Below are 20,149 nucleotides of genomic sequence, written 5' to 3' on the forward strand. Positions count from 1 at the left end.
TTTTTTTTATTTTTGTGTACCAACATTTGCAGGAATGAGTTAAACAGTGTAGTAATCTTGTGGATTCATAGAGCCATCAGATTTTAGAATAGGAAGGATTCTTACCAATAAGATCATGGGTTTTTGTTGTGATAGCGTGGAGGTGTTCATTACCACTGTGGACTCCCTGGTTCCATCTCGAGTGTACTGAATTAAAATCTTAGGGCATGGGGCTTGGGAATTTGTTTTAAAGAAGCTCTCCAAGGATATGTCATTTACACTGCAGTGGAATAATGGCTGGTGTAGTTTCTGGCTTTCTTTCATGAATATGGAAACAGGCCCAAAGAGAAGGGAAAGTGACTGGTTTTGTAGGGACAACTTTGTTTTCTGGCTCTGTGAGGTGGAGGATGCTTTTTCTAGGATACCCGAGACTTCATCAGAGTAGTCCTGTCCCTCTCTAAGTACAGAATTGGAAGAGTTGGAAATTAGCCCTCATTTTTACATACACCAGCACCACAAAAGTATGACTTGGGTACAATATTCAGCCCAGCTTGCCTGTGTGTGTGCAGTGTGCGTGTGTGCTTACTTTTTGAAAGCTACTTATCACCACTGTACCTACATGTTCAGAATAATAATAATAGCAAGTATACGGGGGCTTACAGAGAACTCAGTTTTAATGAGAAGGGCCGCATGTGTGAAGTACTTACTGTGTACTTACTCTATTTTAATGGCACCCATTTTCCCCCTAGAACTTTCTTGAGCGAGTGTGGATTGTAGCCAGAATACTTCTTTCCTCTCCAGACCCTTAACTGTGATTAATATAAAAAGGCACTTGTCAAAAGGGTTTGAAATGGCAGCCTTGATACTGGAGCATGTGGCAGTAGAGATAGGTCTCCATCCACTCACTCCATTATGTTATTTAACTTACGAATTCAACAATTTGTCTTTTGCTCCCTGCTTAAAATACGATGGCCATATATGCTGTTGTTAACAATATCAGCAGGGTGGGATATTATTTCCCTTAGAGTGAAACCACAACTTTCTTTGAGGATTAGGCATGTGTTAGAAAAAAGCACCCCGGCAAAGCTGTTCAGAGAGAAAGTGCAGGTTGTTCGCCAACTCTCCCTCTGCCTCCAAGAGGGATTTCTTTCCGGTTTAATAGAAACATCCTTTTTGTGTTATTGTATTAATGAAATATTTAGGATCCATGGGAGAGATATTATGCTTCAGTGTTTAAAATAATGTAGCTTGATGAACCTTTTTTATTTGAATGGGAAACCAGTTTTCCTTGATTTGCAGCTTCAAAAAGTGGATCTTTTGGAAATTAAAGTGCATTAATTTAGTTATTCTGTGTGGAAACAAGAACATAGAAAGTTAAATTTGCATAAGTGAAGACCTCGATGGTTTCAGATTATAGTGTGGTGGAGGTTAAGGAATAAGGGTCCATAGAATTTGTAAAAACAAATTCAGTCTAACCACTTAATGGCATGTGCAAGTAATTTGCCAATTAAATAGTCCTACTATCTGAAAGATCTTCAAAGTAAAGAGTGGAGGTTCTTAATCGTTCTTAATTTCATACTTTCAAAAACATAATAGAAAATTACTAAATTTTTGATCACTTTTCATTCAAAAGTTTAATGTATGAGCTAAGAGAAGGATGGATTTTAAGTATTTGAGGAAAATTACTGCTTTTTGAGAAATGTATATGATATTTCCAAATCACACTGTGCCTGCTTTTTTTTTTTTTTTTGGTATCATTTGTAAATATTTGATTCCCAGATAACAATTTTTATTATCATTAAGACTTGAGATTTTGGAGTTTTACCATTTTGATGGTCACCTACTATGTTTAGAACATTGTGATAGGCACATTTAGCTCCAGAACAGTGCTCCAAGATAGATATTTTACTCCCATTTTACAGAGAGAACTGAGTCAGAGTAAATAATTTGCTTAATGTCACTCACTAGTAAGAGGCAGATCTGACAGTCCCAGGTTTAAAGAAAAAAAAAAAAAACAAAACTTTATTGAAATATAATGCATCCACTTAAAGTGTATCATGTAGAGGTTTTTAGTATATTCACAGATATGTGAAACTATCGCCACAATTGTACAACATTTTCATCACCCCAGGTATATTTTTCTCTCTCCATACCTTAGCAGTCCTCACTCCCCCTTCCTGTTTTCTCCTTGTCCCTCTAGTCATAGGCAACCACTAATCTAATAAGCATTTGCTTATTCTGGAAATTTCACATAAATGGAATCATACAAAATGTGGCCTTTACAGACAGGCTTCTTAATATGTTTTCAATGTTCATCCATGCTGTAGCATGTTACAGTACTATATTCCTTTTTATTGACAAATAATACATTATTATGGACATGCCACATTTTGTTTATCCATCCTTTAGTTAATGGACATTTGGATTGTTTTCACTTTTTGGGCATTATGAATAGTGCTACCATGAACATTTGTGTACCAGTTTTTATGTGAACATATGTTTTCATTTCTCTTGGATGTATACCTAGGGGTAGAATTGTCAGGGGATTTGGTAACTATTTTTAACTTTTTGAAGAACTGCCAAAATGTTTTGCTAAGTGACTACATGGTTTTACATCCCCACCAGCAATTTATGAGGGTTTTGATTTCTTCATATCCTCGCCAATGCTTGTTATTAGTGGGGATAAAGTGATTATCTCATTGTGATTTTGGTTTGCATTTGCTTGATGGCTAATGATGTTGAGCATCTTCTCGTGTTTATTGGCTGTGTATATGTCTTCTTTGGAAAAATGTCTACTCAAATCCTTTGCCCACTTTTAAAATTGGATGATTTGTCCTTTTATTATTGAGGTGTAAGAGTTCTTTCTATCTTCCAGAGTCCTTTCTTTATCGGATACATGATATGCAAAATTTTCCTCCCATTTTGTAATCTGTCTTTTCACTTTGTTGGTGGTATCCTTTGGAGGACAAAAGTTTTAAATTTTGACAAAATTCAGTTTATGTATTATTTTCATGTGTTATGTGTGTCATAATCTAAAAAAAATTCTTAATCCAAAGCCACAGAAATTTATGCCTATGTTTTGCAGTAAGAGCATCACAGTTTTAGCTTTTACACTTAGGTCTTTGCTCTGTTTTGAGTTAGTTTTTGTATATGGTGTGAGGTAGGGTTTCTAACATCTTTCTTTTGCATGTTGGGATATCCACTTGTCCTACAACCATTTGTCAAAAAGACTGATCTTTCCATTTTGAATTGTCTTGTCATTCTTGTTGAAAAGCAGTTGACCAAAAATGTGTTTATTTCTTGACTCTCAATTCCATTCCATTGGTCTGTATATCTGTCTTTAGGCCAGTACTACACATTCTTAATTACCGTAGCTATGTAGTAAATTTAAAATGAAACTTTATTCTCTTTCAAGGTTGTTTTGGCTATTCTGGCTCCCTTGAATTTCCATATGAATTTTAGTATCAGCTTGTCAACTTCTGCAAAGAAGCCAACTAGAATTTTGATGGGATTACACTGAATCTGTTGAGCACTTTGGGGGAATAGGTCTTCCAGTCTATGAAAATGGGCTATTTTTCCATTTATTTAGGTCTTTAATTTCTGTCAACAATGTTTTGTAGTTTTGAGATTATATGTTTTGCTTGCCTGTTGTTAAATTTATACTTAAACATTGTATTCTTTTTGAGGCTGTTGAAAATGGAATTGTTTTCTTAATTTCATTTTCGTGTCTAGAAATGTCTTGTTGGACTAATTTATTGTATGGTTTTAACAGTTCTAATCGTTCTAATAGTTTTTTAGTGGATTCCTTAGGACATTCTATACACAACATCATATTGTCTATGACCCAGCTCTAAAAATCACAACTTTTTCTACTATAACCATACTCTATAGCCTGGGAAATTTATTATCTTAGGAGAAATTAGTTGACTTTTTGAAGTTATATTTAGGAAAGAAACAGTTGCCAGTTTCTAATTGTCTTTTTATAATCTTTAAAAAACTACAGTAGACTTTTAGGCCGGAAACATTTGTGGGGAAAGCAGAGTCCCACAAATAAAATCAACGGATCCTTGTGCTTATTTGGTGAGGTCTTGCTTTCAATAATATTGCCGTTATTTGGTGATATTATGGGAACTGTATGCCTTCCAAACATAGTTTGTTTGGCACAGACTGAAATAGCAATGATTATACTTTAAGAGATAAGCATTCTAATTTGTTTTTACTTTCAGGAGGAGTAGTGCCTGAGCTAAGAAAAGTATGACTTTAAATACCCAAAACATATAATCTGATGCTTCATTGCGATTTCAGTGCTAATTCAGTTTTGCTTCTTTGCCTGTCTGACCTCAACCTGGGGGTAAGATTTTAAGCCTTGTGTTTTAGACTAGGAGGGATCTTCTACTCACTCCTTTTAAGTTAGTGATAAATCTGCCATGTGATGGTTATTTGAAAGCCGTCAGCTGGTAAGTTACGAGTTCTAGTTACATATGCAGTTCACTGAGCCCAATAAGTAACCAAAAAGCCTAGGATATTTAGGGTTTCCACTTTCCCATCCAGGAATACAAGTTAGGTTTGGAAAGGCCAGGGGATGGTAAAGGTGTAGGTAGGATGGCCTTCAGTTGGTTCCTGGAGTCTTTCATCATAAAGCTCACAAATTTCCCATGGGAGCCAGAAGACAGAGCAGAATTTGAAAATCACTTTGGTTATTAGTTTCTGATTTTCCAGCTATAAAATAGGAGGAGTACTCTTACTGATCATTGCCTTACAAGGCATGGAGAAATCTTAAAACAATAAAATGTTAAATGAGAAAGCTATTTGTGCTTCCTGAAAGGAAAAAAGAATATTAACCTGAGGTGTCTTCCAAAGTGAAGGGGGGAAATTCCAGGACCCTGTTGTCACTGTTGGTCTCATAGAGGTTTCTGTTCATGAAGCTACAGGAAAATGTGGAGCCCAAGCATTTCAGAAAGCACGTGCCCCAGAATGACTTATCAGAGCAGGAGGAAGTGCTCTCTGACTTAGGAACCCATTCAGTGTTTTTGGAGAAAATGTGTGAGTTTTCAGGGTGGTAAAATTTAATGTTTTAATTCTTTAAAAGAGTTGATTAGTGGTGAAAATGAGTAGAAATATTGGTCGTTTTCCTCTTTAGCAAGAATCCTCCTTTCCCCTTGAACAATCATCTGGTTTGTCCAGTTAGAACGACTTGGCAGTCTCACGATAGCAGAGTACGTAAACCTCTGGTAGGTAAGTGAGGAAACTTTTGTAGAAATTATACTAAATGGTAAAAAAATAAACAAAAAACAACGAACAAACAGAAACCCCTGGGTCTTTTTCTCTGCAGTGTCCCGGGATCAGCTCTTCTTCCCACAGCAACCTTTCCTTCACCATAAATGTGGCATCCACATTTATGCTGGTGAGTGAGGCTAGTGTCTGCAACTACCCGGAGCAGGATCTGTCATGTCTCAATGACCCCAGGTGGCTTTGGTCCAGAGCGCTCTGATTGGAGCCTTGATTCACTTCAGAGGAAATGAACCCTTCTTCATGCTATTTGCCCTCCACTGAAAAACTCCCTCAAAGATTCATCTCAGTAAATCCTTGGCAGCCTTCAGGACCCAGTTCACATTCTGTCTTTTCCAAGAAGCCTCGTTCTCTTGTGTCAGTGCCTCCCTCCTTCAGCTTCTGTTTCCTTACCACAAGTAGCAGGTTAGCACTTTAAGTGGAATAGTGTTGGGATCTGCTGTTTAGTTATGTCTTGTGGATTAGACTTGGATACGGCACCGTGTCTTCTACCACCTTTCCACTTCCCACATGGCTGGTGCAGTGCTCATAAGCTGGTGCTACTTCCAGGTTGATAGCTTGCTAGCTGGGGACTGGCGTTCTTACCATAGCCAGAACATCTGGGAGCTGGTAATGGAGCACATCATGATTCAACCATTCTATATGTTACTCGGTGCTCACCATGATATTTAAATTTTTTTTTAAGTTTATTTATTTTTTGAGAGAGAGAGAGACACAGCACAAGCCAAGGACAAGGAGAGAGAGGGAGAAGGAGACACAGAATCCGAAGCAGGCTCCAGGCTCTGAGTTATCAGCGCAGAGCCCAACGTGGGACTTGAACTTACCAACTGTGAGATCATGACCTGAGCCGAAGTTGGATGCTTAACCAACTGAGTCACCCAGGCGCCCCTACCATGATAAATGTAATCATCATCTGTCACCACACAGCACTGTTACCATCTTATTGACTGTATTTCCTATGCTGTACTTTTCATCTCTATGACTTACTTATTTCATAACTGGAAGTTTGTATCTCTTAATCCACTTTATTTCACTCATCCTCTCGTATACCTTCCCTCTGGCAATCACCAATCTGTTCTTTGTGTTTAAGAGTCTACTTTTTTAATCTTTTGGCTGTTGCTCATTTGTTTCTTAAATTCCACATATGAGTGAAATCATATGATACTTGTCTTTCTCTGTCTGACTTATGTCACATTATACCCTCTAAGTCTATCCTTATTATTGCACATGACAAGATTTCATTCATTTTTATGGCCTAGTAATATTCCATTATTTATACACACACATACATACATACATACATACATACATACTATATCTTCTTCATTCATCTATGGATGGACACTTGGGTTCCATATCTTTGCTATTGTAAATAATGCTGCAGTAAACATAGGGGTGCATATATCTTTTCAAATTAATGTTTTTGTGTTCTTTGGATAAATACCCAGTAATAGAATTACCTAATGATACAGTGTTTCCATTTTTAATTTTTGAGGAACTTCTGTACTATTTTCCACAGTGGCTATACCAATTTGCATTCTTACCAACAGTGCGTGAGGGTTTCTGTCTCTCCACATCCTTGCCAGCACTTGTTATTTCTTGTCTTTTTGATTTTAGTCATTCTGACAGTTGTTCAAATAGCTCATTGTGGTTTTGATTTGCATTTACCTTTCCCTAATGATTAGTGATATTGTGCATCTTTTCATGTGTCTGTTGGCCATCTGTATGTCTTCTTTTGAAAAATGTCTATTTGGGTCCTTTGCCCATTTTTTAAATTTTTTTAGAGTGAGAGTGTAGGGGAGGAGCAGAGGGAGAAAGGGAGAGAGGCAGAATCTTAAGCAGGCTGCAGGCCCAGTGCAGAACCTGATGATGCGATGGATGGATCTCATGACTATGAGATCACAACCTGAGCCAGAATCAAGAGTCGGCTCAACCGACTGAATCACCCAGGCGCCCCTCCTCTGACCATTTCTTAATCAGGTTTGTTTTTTGGTGTCAAGTTGTAAAACTTCTTTATATATTTTCAATATTAACTCAAGATATATTATTTGCAAATATCTTCTTCCATTCAGTAGGTTGCCGTGTTGTTTTGTTGATGATTTTCCCTTCGCTGCACAAAAGCTTGATATTTTGATGTAGTGCCACTAGTTTATTTTTTCTTTTGTTTCCCTTGCCTGAGGGTATATATCTAGATAAATGTTGCTATGGCCTCTGTCACAGATATTTTACTGCCTATGTTTTCTTCTAGGATTTTTATGGTTTTATAAATGTGAGACACATTTAGGTCTTTAATCCATTTTTATTTTATTTTTGTCTGTGGTGTAAGCAGGTAGTCTAGTTTTATTTTTTTGCATGTATCTGTCCAGATTTCCCAACACCATTTGTTGAAGAGACTCTCTTTTCCCTATTGTGTAATCTTGTTGCCTCCTTTGTCGTAGATTAACTGACTCTAAAAGTGTGGGTTTAGTTCTGGGTTTTCTGTTCTGTTCCATTGACTTATATGTCTCTTTTTTGTGCCAATACTGTACTGGTTTGATTACTACAACTTTGTAATATATCCTGAAATCTGGACTGTGATACCTCCAGCTTTGTTCTCCTTTTTCAAGATTGGTTTGGCTATTTGGGGACTTCTGTGGTTCCATACAAATTTTAGGATTATTTGTTCTAGTTCTGTGAAACATGCTGTTGCTACTTTAATAGGGATTGCATTCAATCTGTAGATTGCTTTGGGTAGTGTAGACATTTTAACAGTGTCCTTCCAAACTGCACTGGAAGGAAATAGAAAATTTGGACAGACCAATTACTAGTAATGAAATTGAATCAATAATCAAAAAGCTCCCAGCAAACAAAGGTCTGAGACTGGATGGCTTTACAGGTGAATAATGCCAAACATTTAAAGAAGAGTTATTACCTATTCTTCTCAGACTATTCCAAAAATAAAAGAGGAAGGAAAGTTTCCAAATTCATTCTACGAGGCTAGCATTGTGCTGATACCAAAACCAGACAAAGCCACTACAAAACAAGAAAACCACAGGCGAGTATCTCTGATGAACATAGATGCAGAAGTCCTCAGCAAATACTACCAAACTGATACTGTATGTAGAAAACCATAAAGACTCTGCCAGAAAACTCTTAGAACTGATAAATGAATTCAGTAAATCACAGGATACAAAGTCAATATACAGAAATCTGATGCATTTCTGTGTATTAGTAAAGAAGTAGCAGAAAGAGAAATTAAAATAATCCCATTTACAATTATACCAAAAAGAATAAAATACCTAGGAATAAACTTAACCAAGGAGGTTAAAGACCTGTACTCTGAAAATAAGAAAACACTGATGAAAGAAATTGAAGACAGTGCAAACAAATGGAAAGGTACCCCATGCTCATGGATTGGGAGAACCGATGTTATTAAATCCTCAAGAACTTTTTAATAACTTGATAAATGACTGTGTTTAAGACTTGTATAGCGCTGTATGTGTTTATGTATATGTTTCCTGCCACTAAAGATTGAATTATATCCAGTGTGTCTAGAAAATCATATTTGTTGAAACAAAACATGTGATATGATGATGTTAGATTTAGCTTATTACTTGGGTTTGGTTTCCTACTGCCTTTTAAGCGTGTGTGTGTGTGTGTGTGTGTATTTTTTTTTTTTCTCTTTATGGGTAGGATTGTTAATTTTGATTTCTTGACTGCATGAAGATTCCAACTTTTATTTTTGCCATGGTTTTATTACCTGTGTGGTTTTAAAGTTGAGTTACTTTTTACAAGAAGAAAGGAGCAATACCCTTTTAATAACGGATTGTACAAGGATAAACCTCATTTGTTTCAATCAATCTTTCTTTTCTCTTTTCAGAGGACGTTAAGCAAGTTTTTGGACAGACCACAATTCATCAACATATTCCATTTAACTGGGATTCGGAATTTGTGCAACTACATTTTGGAAGAGAAAGAAAAAGACACCTGACATATGCAGAATTCACTCAGTTTTTACTGGTGAGTGTAGCTCTTAGAGAGTAAATAAGTAAAACTGGGATCCTGGTTTACCTGAAAATTGCTAACCTGCCCAGACCATTCTTTTGGAAGTATTTGTTTATTAGTGTGTAGAAACGATAGGATTAGATGGGTTCATATAGACTGGGTAGAACCCTTTCACATTGAAAAGGAATATTCACTGAGGCCCCAGGAAATCAAGTGATTTGCTGAAAAGCTACATAAATCAGGAGGGGGCAGAATTGGAACTTGAATTTTTGGCTTATGATTGGTTCCACTGCTATTTACCAATATTTTGTTTTTCCTTGAGAAATGAACATGTCACCATCGGCATCTAACTGCAGAATTATTTCTCTTGAGGCCTTTTACAGACGAAGCATGGGGTCTGCAACCTGACTCCATATTGAAATTGCCTGGCGAGCTTTAAAAACTATTGTTATTTAGGTTCCCCACCTCTAGAGGTTAGATTTGATTGGGGAGGTGGGCGGGGAGAACCTGGGCATCGGGGTATTGAAAGCTTCACAGGTGCTTTTCATGTTTGAGGTGCCAAGTTTGAGAATCACTGTTCACTTTTGTCCTCATCCAGGGTTGAACTCTGGGAGTTGTTTACATTTCTGGGGCGCACCTTCCTTGGCCTAGTTCTTCACACCTTCCTCTTATCACCCCCACCCCCATTATGTTCACATCATTGAGCCACTGATGATGCCAATGGAAGAGTAGTAACAACATATGTTACAGTCTAGTTTTCTCCCTGAAGTATGCTTTGTTAATTATTTTAATTCTAATATTAACATTTAGTCACTAGAGGTCAAATCTGTGTGGTCTGTAGGCTATATGAGAAACCACTCTTTCTTTCGGACTTCATGCATTTGTTTTATTTCTCTAACAATTAAATTTTATTTCTGTTTTATTAAATATAATTTTAAAAGATATATGTAAGGCCATTACTTTTCTGTGTTTAAATTCTGGGTCTTGAGGGAAGATTTACCAGGGAAATCACCTTTTATTCACTAGAAATGTCCTCAGGGAGTATCCTGATGCCCCTATTTCTTTTGTGTGCCCACAACTTTGCCAGAGCCTTCTGAGAAATGGTTGGAAAGTGGAGTGCAGTGGATATGGAGGGCACAAGAACACACACCTGTCCCATATGCTGTATTGTGTAGGCAGTTAGCATTTTGTGGTATCTACACCTAGGCACCAGCATATGTAATAGGTGGACTTTAATAGGTACTTCTCTTTTTGACTTTTAAAGGTATTGTTATGATATATAAAATTTGTCATTCTATTTTGTTTGCTTTTATTTTCCTAGCCTTAAAACAAGATATTTTAAGCATACCTTTGTATTTTTATTTTAAATGTTAATGTCTACGAATCCCCATTTTCAGTTCTATATAAACACAAACCTACTTAAATAACTCAGGAGGAGAATGGAATGTGAGTTGTTGGATTTTGCTGTTGTTTACACAAGACATTGGCGCGCAGTAGGAGGTGGTATTCATTTTGATGAGGAATAATTACAATAATGCTATTGAGACAAATGCCTCAAATTGACTTTATGGAACACAGCCTAATTAACTTTTAGCCTTAATGGGATGTTAGCAATATTGTAAGGATGATCATGTTTCCCTTTTAAGCAGGTATCAATTATGCTGAATTGAGTCGGCTGTAAGCCACTCCAGCAGCTTCTAGGCCTTCTTCAAGATATGGAGAAGCTAGAGTCAAAGATTAGATGACTCAAGGATTACTGATTGTTTCTAGCTACAACTTGTATGGCATTCACTTACATTTGACTCCTTTTTACAGCGGTAAATGGAAAAACATCCCACAGTCCTGCATGGGATGATTTTGACTTTGTAGCCCGAATACAAGTGCTTGCTGAACATACACTAGGTTCAAATGGTAATGGTGGATAATTATCTGTTAGGGCCTTGCCTTTGTGTTCCACTCTAGGTCCACATTTAAAGGAATTAATGGATGTATCATGGTAGACTTTATGTGAATGTCAGTGAAATAGCCAGTTTTGACGTCTACTGTAGGGTCACCCCTTCTCCCCACCCAACCCACCCACTCAGATGTTTTGTCTGCTTCCTTTGAACTCTTTTCTGAAGGCAGCTATAGCTTCAAACCTCTACTTCAAATGCTTTGTTTGCTTCCTTTGGGCTCTTTTTTTCTAGGCAGGAACTTCTTAAAGATATGAGAGAGCTTAATCTCCTATATATTTTGGGCTCTTGCTTTGTCAAGCATGCACCCGCCTTTCTGCTCTAGGGCAGGGCTCACAAATAGGCACCAGCTCCCTGGCTGGCGCCAGGGCTGTGAAAGCAGATGCTTGGCCGCTTAAGACGTGAAAGGGCTGCCACCGTGCATGCTGCTACCTGTCACCTGACGAGGAAGAGGAGCGGCCATAGGGACAGCTGAGAAGTGTTTGTGTTTTCAGGGAGGCTTAGTGGTATGTAGAGAAAACACTGTTCAATCCCACAGAAGGTCTTAGACGGGAATTCGGGTTGGTTCCAGCCAACTCAAGTCTCACGTGCGTGAGTTACCTCTGCTTTATGTGTATACACCTGTTTGTGACTGGTGAGCAGAGCCATTGTCTGCAAGGTCAGGTTTCTCTTTTCTTCATTTAATAAATGTTTTACTGTATCTAAGCAAGTTTGAGTGTGTTATAAGCCACCATGTGGCTGTGAGGACTTCCTGTGTTCACGTGTTCGTCTGCATACTATGTGGACAGGCTGTGCACTCACCGAGGTGGTGCTGCTCATGGGCATGGCCTGAATGCCGTGTTCTGTGCTTTGGTTTTAAATTAGTGAAGTGGAGGGGCGCCTGGGTGGCGCAGTCGGTTGGGCGTCCGACTTCAGCCAGGTCACGATCTCACGGTCCGTGAGTTCGAGCCCCGCGTCAGGCTCTGGGCTGATGGCTCAGAGCCTGGAGCCTGTTTCCGATTCTGTGTCTCCCTCTCTCTCTGCCCCTCCCCCGTTCATGCTCTGTCTCTCTCTGTCCCAAAAATAAATAAACGTTGGAAAAAAAAAATAATAAATTAAAAAAAATAAAAAAATAAAATAAATTAGTGAAGTGGTGAATCAATTTGGTACTCTTTGAGCAAAATTTGCCTTGCTTCTACTTTACATGTAAATGAGAGTGTTTTGGCAAGAAGCAGGGATTCAAAGCCTCTTTATCCTAGAGTCTTGTTCCTAGCTAAGAGGGATTTCAGAAACGAGGGGACCACGGTCCTTTTACCCCGTTATTGACACTATTGTATTTACGGCTGCTGTTCATCTCCCGGTCTGTCGTCTACCCTTAACTGCGTGAGTGATGGTGTGTATGTGTAAATGTGAGTACAGTTTTATATGTGGGTATGTGTATGTGTATTTTTTAAAAATTATAAATGTTTCCACGTCCCTCTATTCTTAGTTCTAATTTTATGTTTGCCAGTTGAAAAATAGATTTTAATATGCTGAATTTTTCAGAAAACGATTTGGAGAAATATTCTTCTATGCCTGATGGAACTCCTGTTCATAAGTGGTATTAACTTTAACTCTCTGTCCTATGCAAGTATTTCTCATGCTGTGGTTATTACTTCCTTGGTTGGGATAAACCACCCAACTGAGCAAATGTTTGCTGAACATGCAAGCTTTGTTGAGAGGCCTTGTGCACAGAAAGGGCCAAGAAAGAGGTGCAGAGATAACAACTTCTTGGATACTTGCATTGCACAGGTCTAGGGGTTGCTCTGTGCTTATCCGTCCCAGGGGCTCAGAAGGAACAACTGCAGGCAGGTGTGCACGGCCTACAAGGCCACTCTCTTGCAGCACAAACCCTCGGGAAGGATTTTCAGCCAGAAAGCCGAAACCGACATTCAGGGTGTGGTTAGGGTAGCCGTCCAAAGCACAAACTCAAGAGCCAGATATACCTAGTTAAGGGCCCCATTTTCCAGATGAGAAACTAAGGCCTTTCACTCTAAAGTCTCTTTGCAGTATCTCATTTATGATTTTGATTTGCGTTTCCCTGATGACTAATGATGTTGAGCATGTTTTTATGTGCTTATTGGCCATTCGTTATCTTCTTTGAACACATGTCTATTCAAATCCATCTTCAGTTTTTTACTGGGTGGACATTGGAGGCAAATGTGAGGACAGAGTGAAAGGCCTCTTCAACTTTTCTGCCAAATTCTTCTGTAGAGTTGGTACTGAGATTCACTCTGGAAAATAGAAGTAATAGTAACAATCTTTATAATTTACAAAGTGCTTTTAAATATTCTGTTTCTGATAATAGCATCCCAAAACCCTGAGAGGTAATTATCATTATCCCCTATTATATGCAAAAGAATAAACGGACTCTAGGTAAAAGTTTGCATTTACAGGTAATTTTCTGGGGAAAATGCTCCTGGCTTTCATTGGGTTCCCAAAGGAGTACCCCGAAAGAGTACACAGAAACTATTCTAGAGCTAAGTTTCTTCCATAAGATCATACACATGTGAGGGATTCAAAAGTACTGTGCTGTTGCCATTTTATTACATTGTCTCCAGGGCCTGGGCTATGAAGAGTTAGTTTCTGTTCTTGGAAGGGACTGTGCTTCTGAATGGGGGAGTACAGCCATGCCTTGCTGGACACTGAGCATTCCTGACGCCTACCCCTTCAGATATGATTACAAAAAGACCCTTAGTAGGGGTGTGTGTTACTGTCATTTCCAGTGACTTTTTGATGATTTAAAAAATTTCGTTTTCTCTAACATTTATTTATTATTGAGAGACAGGGAGACACAGAGCGTGAGCAGTGGAGGAGTAGAGAGAGGGGGAAAGACAGAATCGGAAGCAGGCTCCAGGCTCTGAGTTGTCAGCACAGAGCCCGACACAGGGCTTGAACTCACAAACTGTGAGATCATGACCTGAGCCAAAGTCGGTCGCCCAACCAACTGAGCCACCCAGGCGTCCTTGATGATGTTTTATAGTCATATATTTCACATATAAAGGTAATGATTTTAAAATAATGTACACGTAGGAGAGTCTAGCTGCTCCAGACTCAGAATAGAAAAGTCTAGGATTGTTATCAAATGTAATATATGTCTTAACTAGAAATCTGTTGTTCTTAACTGACTCTTTCATAGCATTTTCTGGCTTAGAAAGTGCTTTTACTTGTATTCGTCTTTACAGTCATCTTAAATGTTAAGCATTTCCTATTGTTTCTGTATGAAAGATGAGCACACAGAGTCTTGGAGTAATTTTCTGGATTTGTTCAAGGTGAGATAGGTGAAACTGAAGTTGATTTTAATTTTCCTAAATCTCTAGCAATGTTTTTCAAATTTTGTGTAAAATTTTTCCAAAGTGATTATTTTATTTTTAAGTTTATGTATTTATTTACTTAGAGAGAGAGAGGGAGAGCAGGTGAGTGAGCTGGAGAGGGGCAGACAGAGCTGGGGAGAGAGAATCCCAAGCAGGCTACTCACCGTCAGTGCAGAGCCCGGTGCAGGACTCTATCTCACAACCATGAGAACATGACCTGAGCCGAAACATGAGTCGGATGCTTACCCGACTGAGCCACCCAAGTGCCCCCCGAGGTGATTATTTTAAAAAGTAGAGGCCTTGGTCTCTCTGCCCATCAAGGGTCTGATTCAATAGGTTTGGATAGGGCCTAACAAATAACCTTTCAGATAAGCATCCTGAATTGTGCAAGGGCCATACATTGAGAAACTGGTCTGGACTATATAATCCTTACTATTTAAAAGCATACAGAATCAGGTCTTCACATTTTCATCCCAGTATCCATAGGAAGCTTAGACAGGTAAATATGATCAGATTTGTGTTTCAGAAAGATCACCCTGGCTGTTGTGTGGAAAATCCAATGGAGAGGGATCTCACTGAGGACAGGAGGACCTGTAGGTCACTTTCTAATCCAAGAGAGAAACAACAATGGCCTGGGTTGGATGGTAATGGTGGTGAATCAAAGCCAGTGGATTTAAGAGAACTTGAGGGATAGGCCTGATCAGGCTTGGTGATTTAGTAGCATGGAGACAGTTCAGGATAATATAAAACTCACAGTTCACGCCTTTTTTTAGGTGAGTTTTAGGCTTGGGCAAGTGGAAGGATGGTGATGGTTTACCGAAATGGGGAGCATGGAGGAAGCAGTCTTCATGAGGGGCTGCAGACCAGTGCATTGCTTATAATCACTGTTAACTTGTGTGTGGCTGGATTGTCTCCAGCTCTTCTCCTTAATTCCTTGGAATTAAGATAATACTATAGGAGGCCCACCTATGGGCCCACAGACTTGGGCATTTCTAAGAAATTCTGTTCCCCATTTTATGGAGCCAGGAAATTTCTTCTGTTTCCAAAGGCCTTCTTCCTCTTGCTCTAGGAGAAGGAATTCTCAAGAAATCAGCAATGCTGTGAATTGGTGAAGAGGCCAGGTTTTGAAGTTTGGGTTGCTTTAGTTTCCCAAGAAAACAGGATTGCTATCTTGGGAGGGGATGGGGCTATAAATGTCTTGTCCTCAAACATAGCTTAAGAATTAAGTTGCCTGACCCAGTGGAGAGCCCTGAACAGAAAGGTGTGGATGCTTTACCATAACTCTTTATTCAGGTCCCCCTATTGTCAGAAGGGGATGATGGAACGTGGGGAGGTGAATGCTAGTTGATAGAGCTGGGAGTAGCACCTGGGAATCAGCACTGTGTCTCATGCCCTAGACTGGACACACACACTGGTAAGGGCTCTTGTCACATCTCGAGTTTCATGGCAGTCCTGTTGGATGCTAAAGCATATTCATGCTAAAAATGCAACCGAACAACTTGTTCTTTTTGTTAAGTGAAATTGGCCATTATTTTAGCCTGTGAGTCAGCATGGCCTACGGATCCAGCCTAGTCTTTTCTGTATAAAATGGACATTTTGGTTATTCAGATCTTGAGCCCTAGAGAGTAGAGCTCTGCGAGTCCGCTGTTCCCAGGTGCTGGTGGTTGTCCCATGTCCCTCCAGGGGTCAGAGATTCACTAATTAGCTGTCGTCTAGGCCTTACAGTCACCATCACTTACGGTTTGCTGCTCTATTTGCTGTGGCATCCTGGTAGAAGGCAACACTTTGAACACAAAAAACAAATTGTTCCCCATCACCACCAAACAAAAGGAGACATAACCTTCAACCATGGCAACATCAAATTCTCAAGTTTTGGAATCGATAGAACACTTCGCGTGTGAACAAAACACAATCACTAGTAGTGGAGCTCACTAAAGCCACAATTGTTTAAGCAGGTTAGTGGACAATAACAAAGTCATTGTTTAGGACTGAGAAAGCCAAGTGATTTGTACCTCCCTTTTGTCCCTCACCTTGCCATCTGTATTAGTTAAAATCTCTAGACCATGGATCTTTAGTAGTCAGAGACCATGATTATATTTGCATTTTTAACATGTGAGTGCTTTTTATGTTGATCTTTAAGTTGGACCAGATGGGGTCTGCAGTACAGCTTCGGTACTGTTTCCTAAATACAGCATCAACTTGATATTTCAAAATGAAATAATGAGTAAAAGTAGCTAATGTTGTTTGCCCTCAGCTCTTCTAGGAGATTAGATTCTATTTTGCATTCAGTTGGAAGCCATTGCCGGTTTGGTGATGGGTGACCAGAGATGTGGTAACATCCCAGTCAGTCGGAGAATTAGATGCAGGGCACATTTCATTCACGTCGCACTTGCCCCTCTCCGGGCAAAGGAAATCAGAATTCATTGTGCTGTTGTGCCCATGGTGTTCGCCAGCTTGCTGTTTTGTTGAGCAGCCTGGTGTGCAGGCTTTTACAGTAGCATCCTGGTAAAAATGAGCACTCTGTACAGCATCTCCCCAGCTGCTACCCACTGTGAAGTTTAACATTAAATCAGAAGAGCAAGGAAATCGAGATGAAAACGTCTGTACTTGGTTTCTGCGGAGGTGTTGCTGCGCATGTGGTGCCACAGGCAACACCGCTTCCAAAGACTGTTTTAATTAAAAGCCCCACCCAGTGAATTGGGGGTCAGATTTCACCCTGAACTCTGCAAGTCTGACTGCATGGGTGGGATATGGGGGGCACAGAATTTGGAACTATTCACGGTGTGGGAACTGCTCATCTCTCTACCTGTTCTTTTGCAGGGTCTCTTTTTAACTCTGTTTAATATGTGGATCTTTATTTTAACTAGACTTTCCCCTCCAAATTCGCGTAGGATTATGAAAATGAAGTGCGCACTTATATGTTCGACAGTTTACAAGTTCTGATACTCAATGTAATACAGAATTTATTTGAAGTAGGATTAACTGTGATACCATATTTTTAAAGCAAAGCTTTATTGATTTTGTTTCTTGTTTTCATAAAGAATTACCTGCATTTTATCTGGAATTCTTCTACCCCCTTCCCCCCCCCCCCCCCCGCCAAACAAGAATTCTTTTGAGTCATGTCCTTATTGATAACACCCTGCTTTTTATTAAAGTTTTAGATATTTTTTTTTCTTAAATTTCAAAACTGTACAAAACATAAAACATGCAAACTAGCCAGGGGTCTTTTTTCTTGTTTTGGTGTTCTTGGCTTTGTAATATAAATCATCTGGATCTGCTTGCTTGTTTTGAAGGTCTGTTGGTCTGTTTTTTGTTGTTGTTTTGTTTTGTTTTTGTTCTGATAAATTATCTTCAGGCTGAAGCACAAAACTTGCATGTCTGAATAGAGGTGGAGAGAATTTTTGCATTCAAAATATACCCACCTGAAAATTGGAGATTATTAAGGAAATGACAGGCCTGGAACTATTAGAAGCATGAATGTTAGACCTGAAGTGGTGTAACCCCCTCTATATGTTTATTTCTGTACAGCTAGCAATTTTGAAGAGTTTGATTTTTTTTCTTTCCCTCCAGCAATCTGAATGGGTGTGTTGAAGTAGGTGGAAACTGCGGCAGTAAAAGCCTATTCCGTTAATCATCACGCACCAGAATAGCGGGAACAGAAAACCGTTCCCTGGCAAATAAGAAAGAGAAATTGGGCCTCCTTTCATGTGCTTGAGCAGACTGCGTTCGAGATAGCTGTGCTGCTCCTTGCTCGGCGACCTTCCAGCCTCAGGTGAAGGACGGCCCTTTCTCCTTGGTCCCCGCCGTCCCCATCAACAGCACTTCGCGGGCACCCTGTGCCTGGCACGCATGGGCTGTGCTATCTTCCTGGCTCTCTGGCTTTCCCACAAGGTCACAGGCCCTCTGGTTTGTTGTCTGTACTCCCCTCTTTAGATATCAGTTCCATTTTTTGTCATCTGTCTGCTCTGTGTCATCTTTGTGTCATATGTACTGTGGGATGACCTCATCTGTTTTCTGCAACTGTTATTTCTTTCTTCTGGTTTTTGGGAGTCTTCCCCCTAAAAGGAACAGGCAGTCCGTGTAGGTTAACAGGTTAAGATTGTGGGTCCACAGCCAGATTGTGCAGGTGCCACTCCAGTTTCATTCTCCGCATCCTCTGACTCTCAGCTGCTCTTTTCCTCATTTTCCCATCCATAAAATGGAGATGATGGTGGGGCCCACCTTGCAAGGCTGATGGGAGGATTCAGAGAGATGAAACAGGAAACACAGTAGTCCCTGGAGCAAAACACACTCTTAATAACACTTAGTAAATGTTAACTTTTGGCTTTCTTCCCCCTGAAATCCTCCTATCTACATTTCCCAAATTTACATTTGTCTGTATCTCTAGCTTTCTTTTGTTTATAGCTCAACTTTTTAATTTTTTTATTTTTTATTTTTGAGAGAGAGAGAGAGAGAGAGAGAGAGAGAGAGACAGTACAACAGGGGAGGGGCAGAGAGAGAGGGGGACACAGAATCCGAAGCAGGTTCCAGGAGCTGAGCGGTCAGCACAGAACCCGACGTGGGGCTCGAACCCATGAACCGGGAGATCATGACCTGAGCCGAAGTTGAGACGCTTAACCACTGAGCCACCCAGGAGCCCCTATAGCTCAACTTCTGTGTATAACTTAAACTCATCTGCTTCAAGTTTCTCATTGTGGTCAACTACCTCATCTCTTTTTCCTTAGGTGTTTTCCTTTATGGTTGATTTTTCTATCTCCCTCATCATCCATGGTGAGAATTCTTTGAGATCTATCTTGCTCCATTTTTATATACAAATCCTCACCAAAACAGATTTTCTTAAAATCTCTTTTTCAGTTATCTGTTACAGTGCTCTTACATTATGATTTTACCCAAGGCAGCATATAAGCTAGTGGCTAGAAATCTCATTTTTGGAATCAGAAGGTATCTCGGCATAGATCCCGGGCCTGCCGCTTCCTAGCTGCGAGACCTTGGACTTGTTAGTTAACCTCTCAGAGCTTCAGCGACCTCTCTGTGAAATGAAGATAGTATCACTTCGGTGAATTATTGTGAGGCTTAAATGAAGTACATTTTTTAAGTTCTTGGCATGCCCCTGGCCAATAGTAAGTGCTTAGGCATTCAGCTATTACCACTATTCTCCACTGTAGCTGGTCTTCATCTCTCTGTTTTTATGGACAGTTCAGAATGACTCAGCAGAACCACTCTTCCTTACTAGGGGATTTTTTGAAAGACTCAAAGAACTTATACTGAAAGGGTCTTTAGAGGATTTTAAACCATTCACCTTGACAAAAATCAAAGGTACCACTTAGTAAGTGGCCGTCATGCATGATGTGTGTTTTTTACAACCCTGTATGTAGATACTGCAGGGGCTCTAAGATACATACACCCCTAATCCTCCTAGGAGTGTCATGATTGATATTTGACCTCTTTTCATTCCTGCTCCGAACTTCAGATTTTTGTCATCGTAACATATTGCTTCCATAACTCCTTCACTTAAAATAAATAAAATAAATTCCTTGACGTATGTTCCCCAGCCTGTAGTTGGACAGATATTGCCAGTGACTGGAAACGTACTACTTTATAGTGTAGCCCATT

At 39.6% G+C, this 20,149-nt stretch overlaps 1 protein-coding gene across 6 annotated transcripts in view; it reads left to right on the forward strand.

Annotated features, from left to right (window-relative positions):
- Nucleotides 1–20,149, forward strand: part of SLC25A13 (solute carrier family 25 member 13) — a 185,744-nt gene that overhangs the window by 82,801 nt on the left and 82,794 nt on the right. For all 6 annotated transcript variants that reach the window (XM_058725014.1, XM_058725013.1, XM_058725016.1 and 3 more), the window contains one exon: nt 9,128–9,267. In XM_058725014.1, the coding sequence (XP_058580997.1) occupies nt 9,128–9,267 (140 nt within the window). The remainder of the gene's footprint in view (nt 1–9,127; nt 9,268–20,149) is intronic.

The sequence above is a fragment of the Neofelis nebulosa genome, chromosome 4 (genome assembly GCF_028018385.1).
Source record: "Neofelis nebulosa isolate mNeoNeb1 chromosome 4, mNeoNeb1.pri, whole genome shotgun sequence".
NCBI classification, from domain to species: domain Eukaryota; kingdom Metazoa; phylum Chordata; class Mammalia; order Carnivora; family Felidae; genus Neofelis; species Neofelis nebulosa.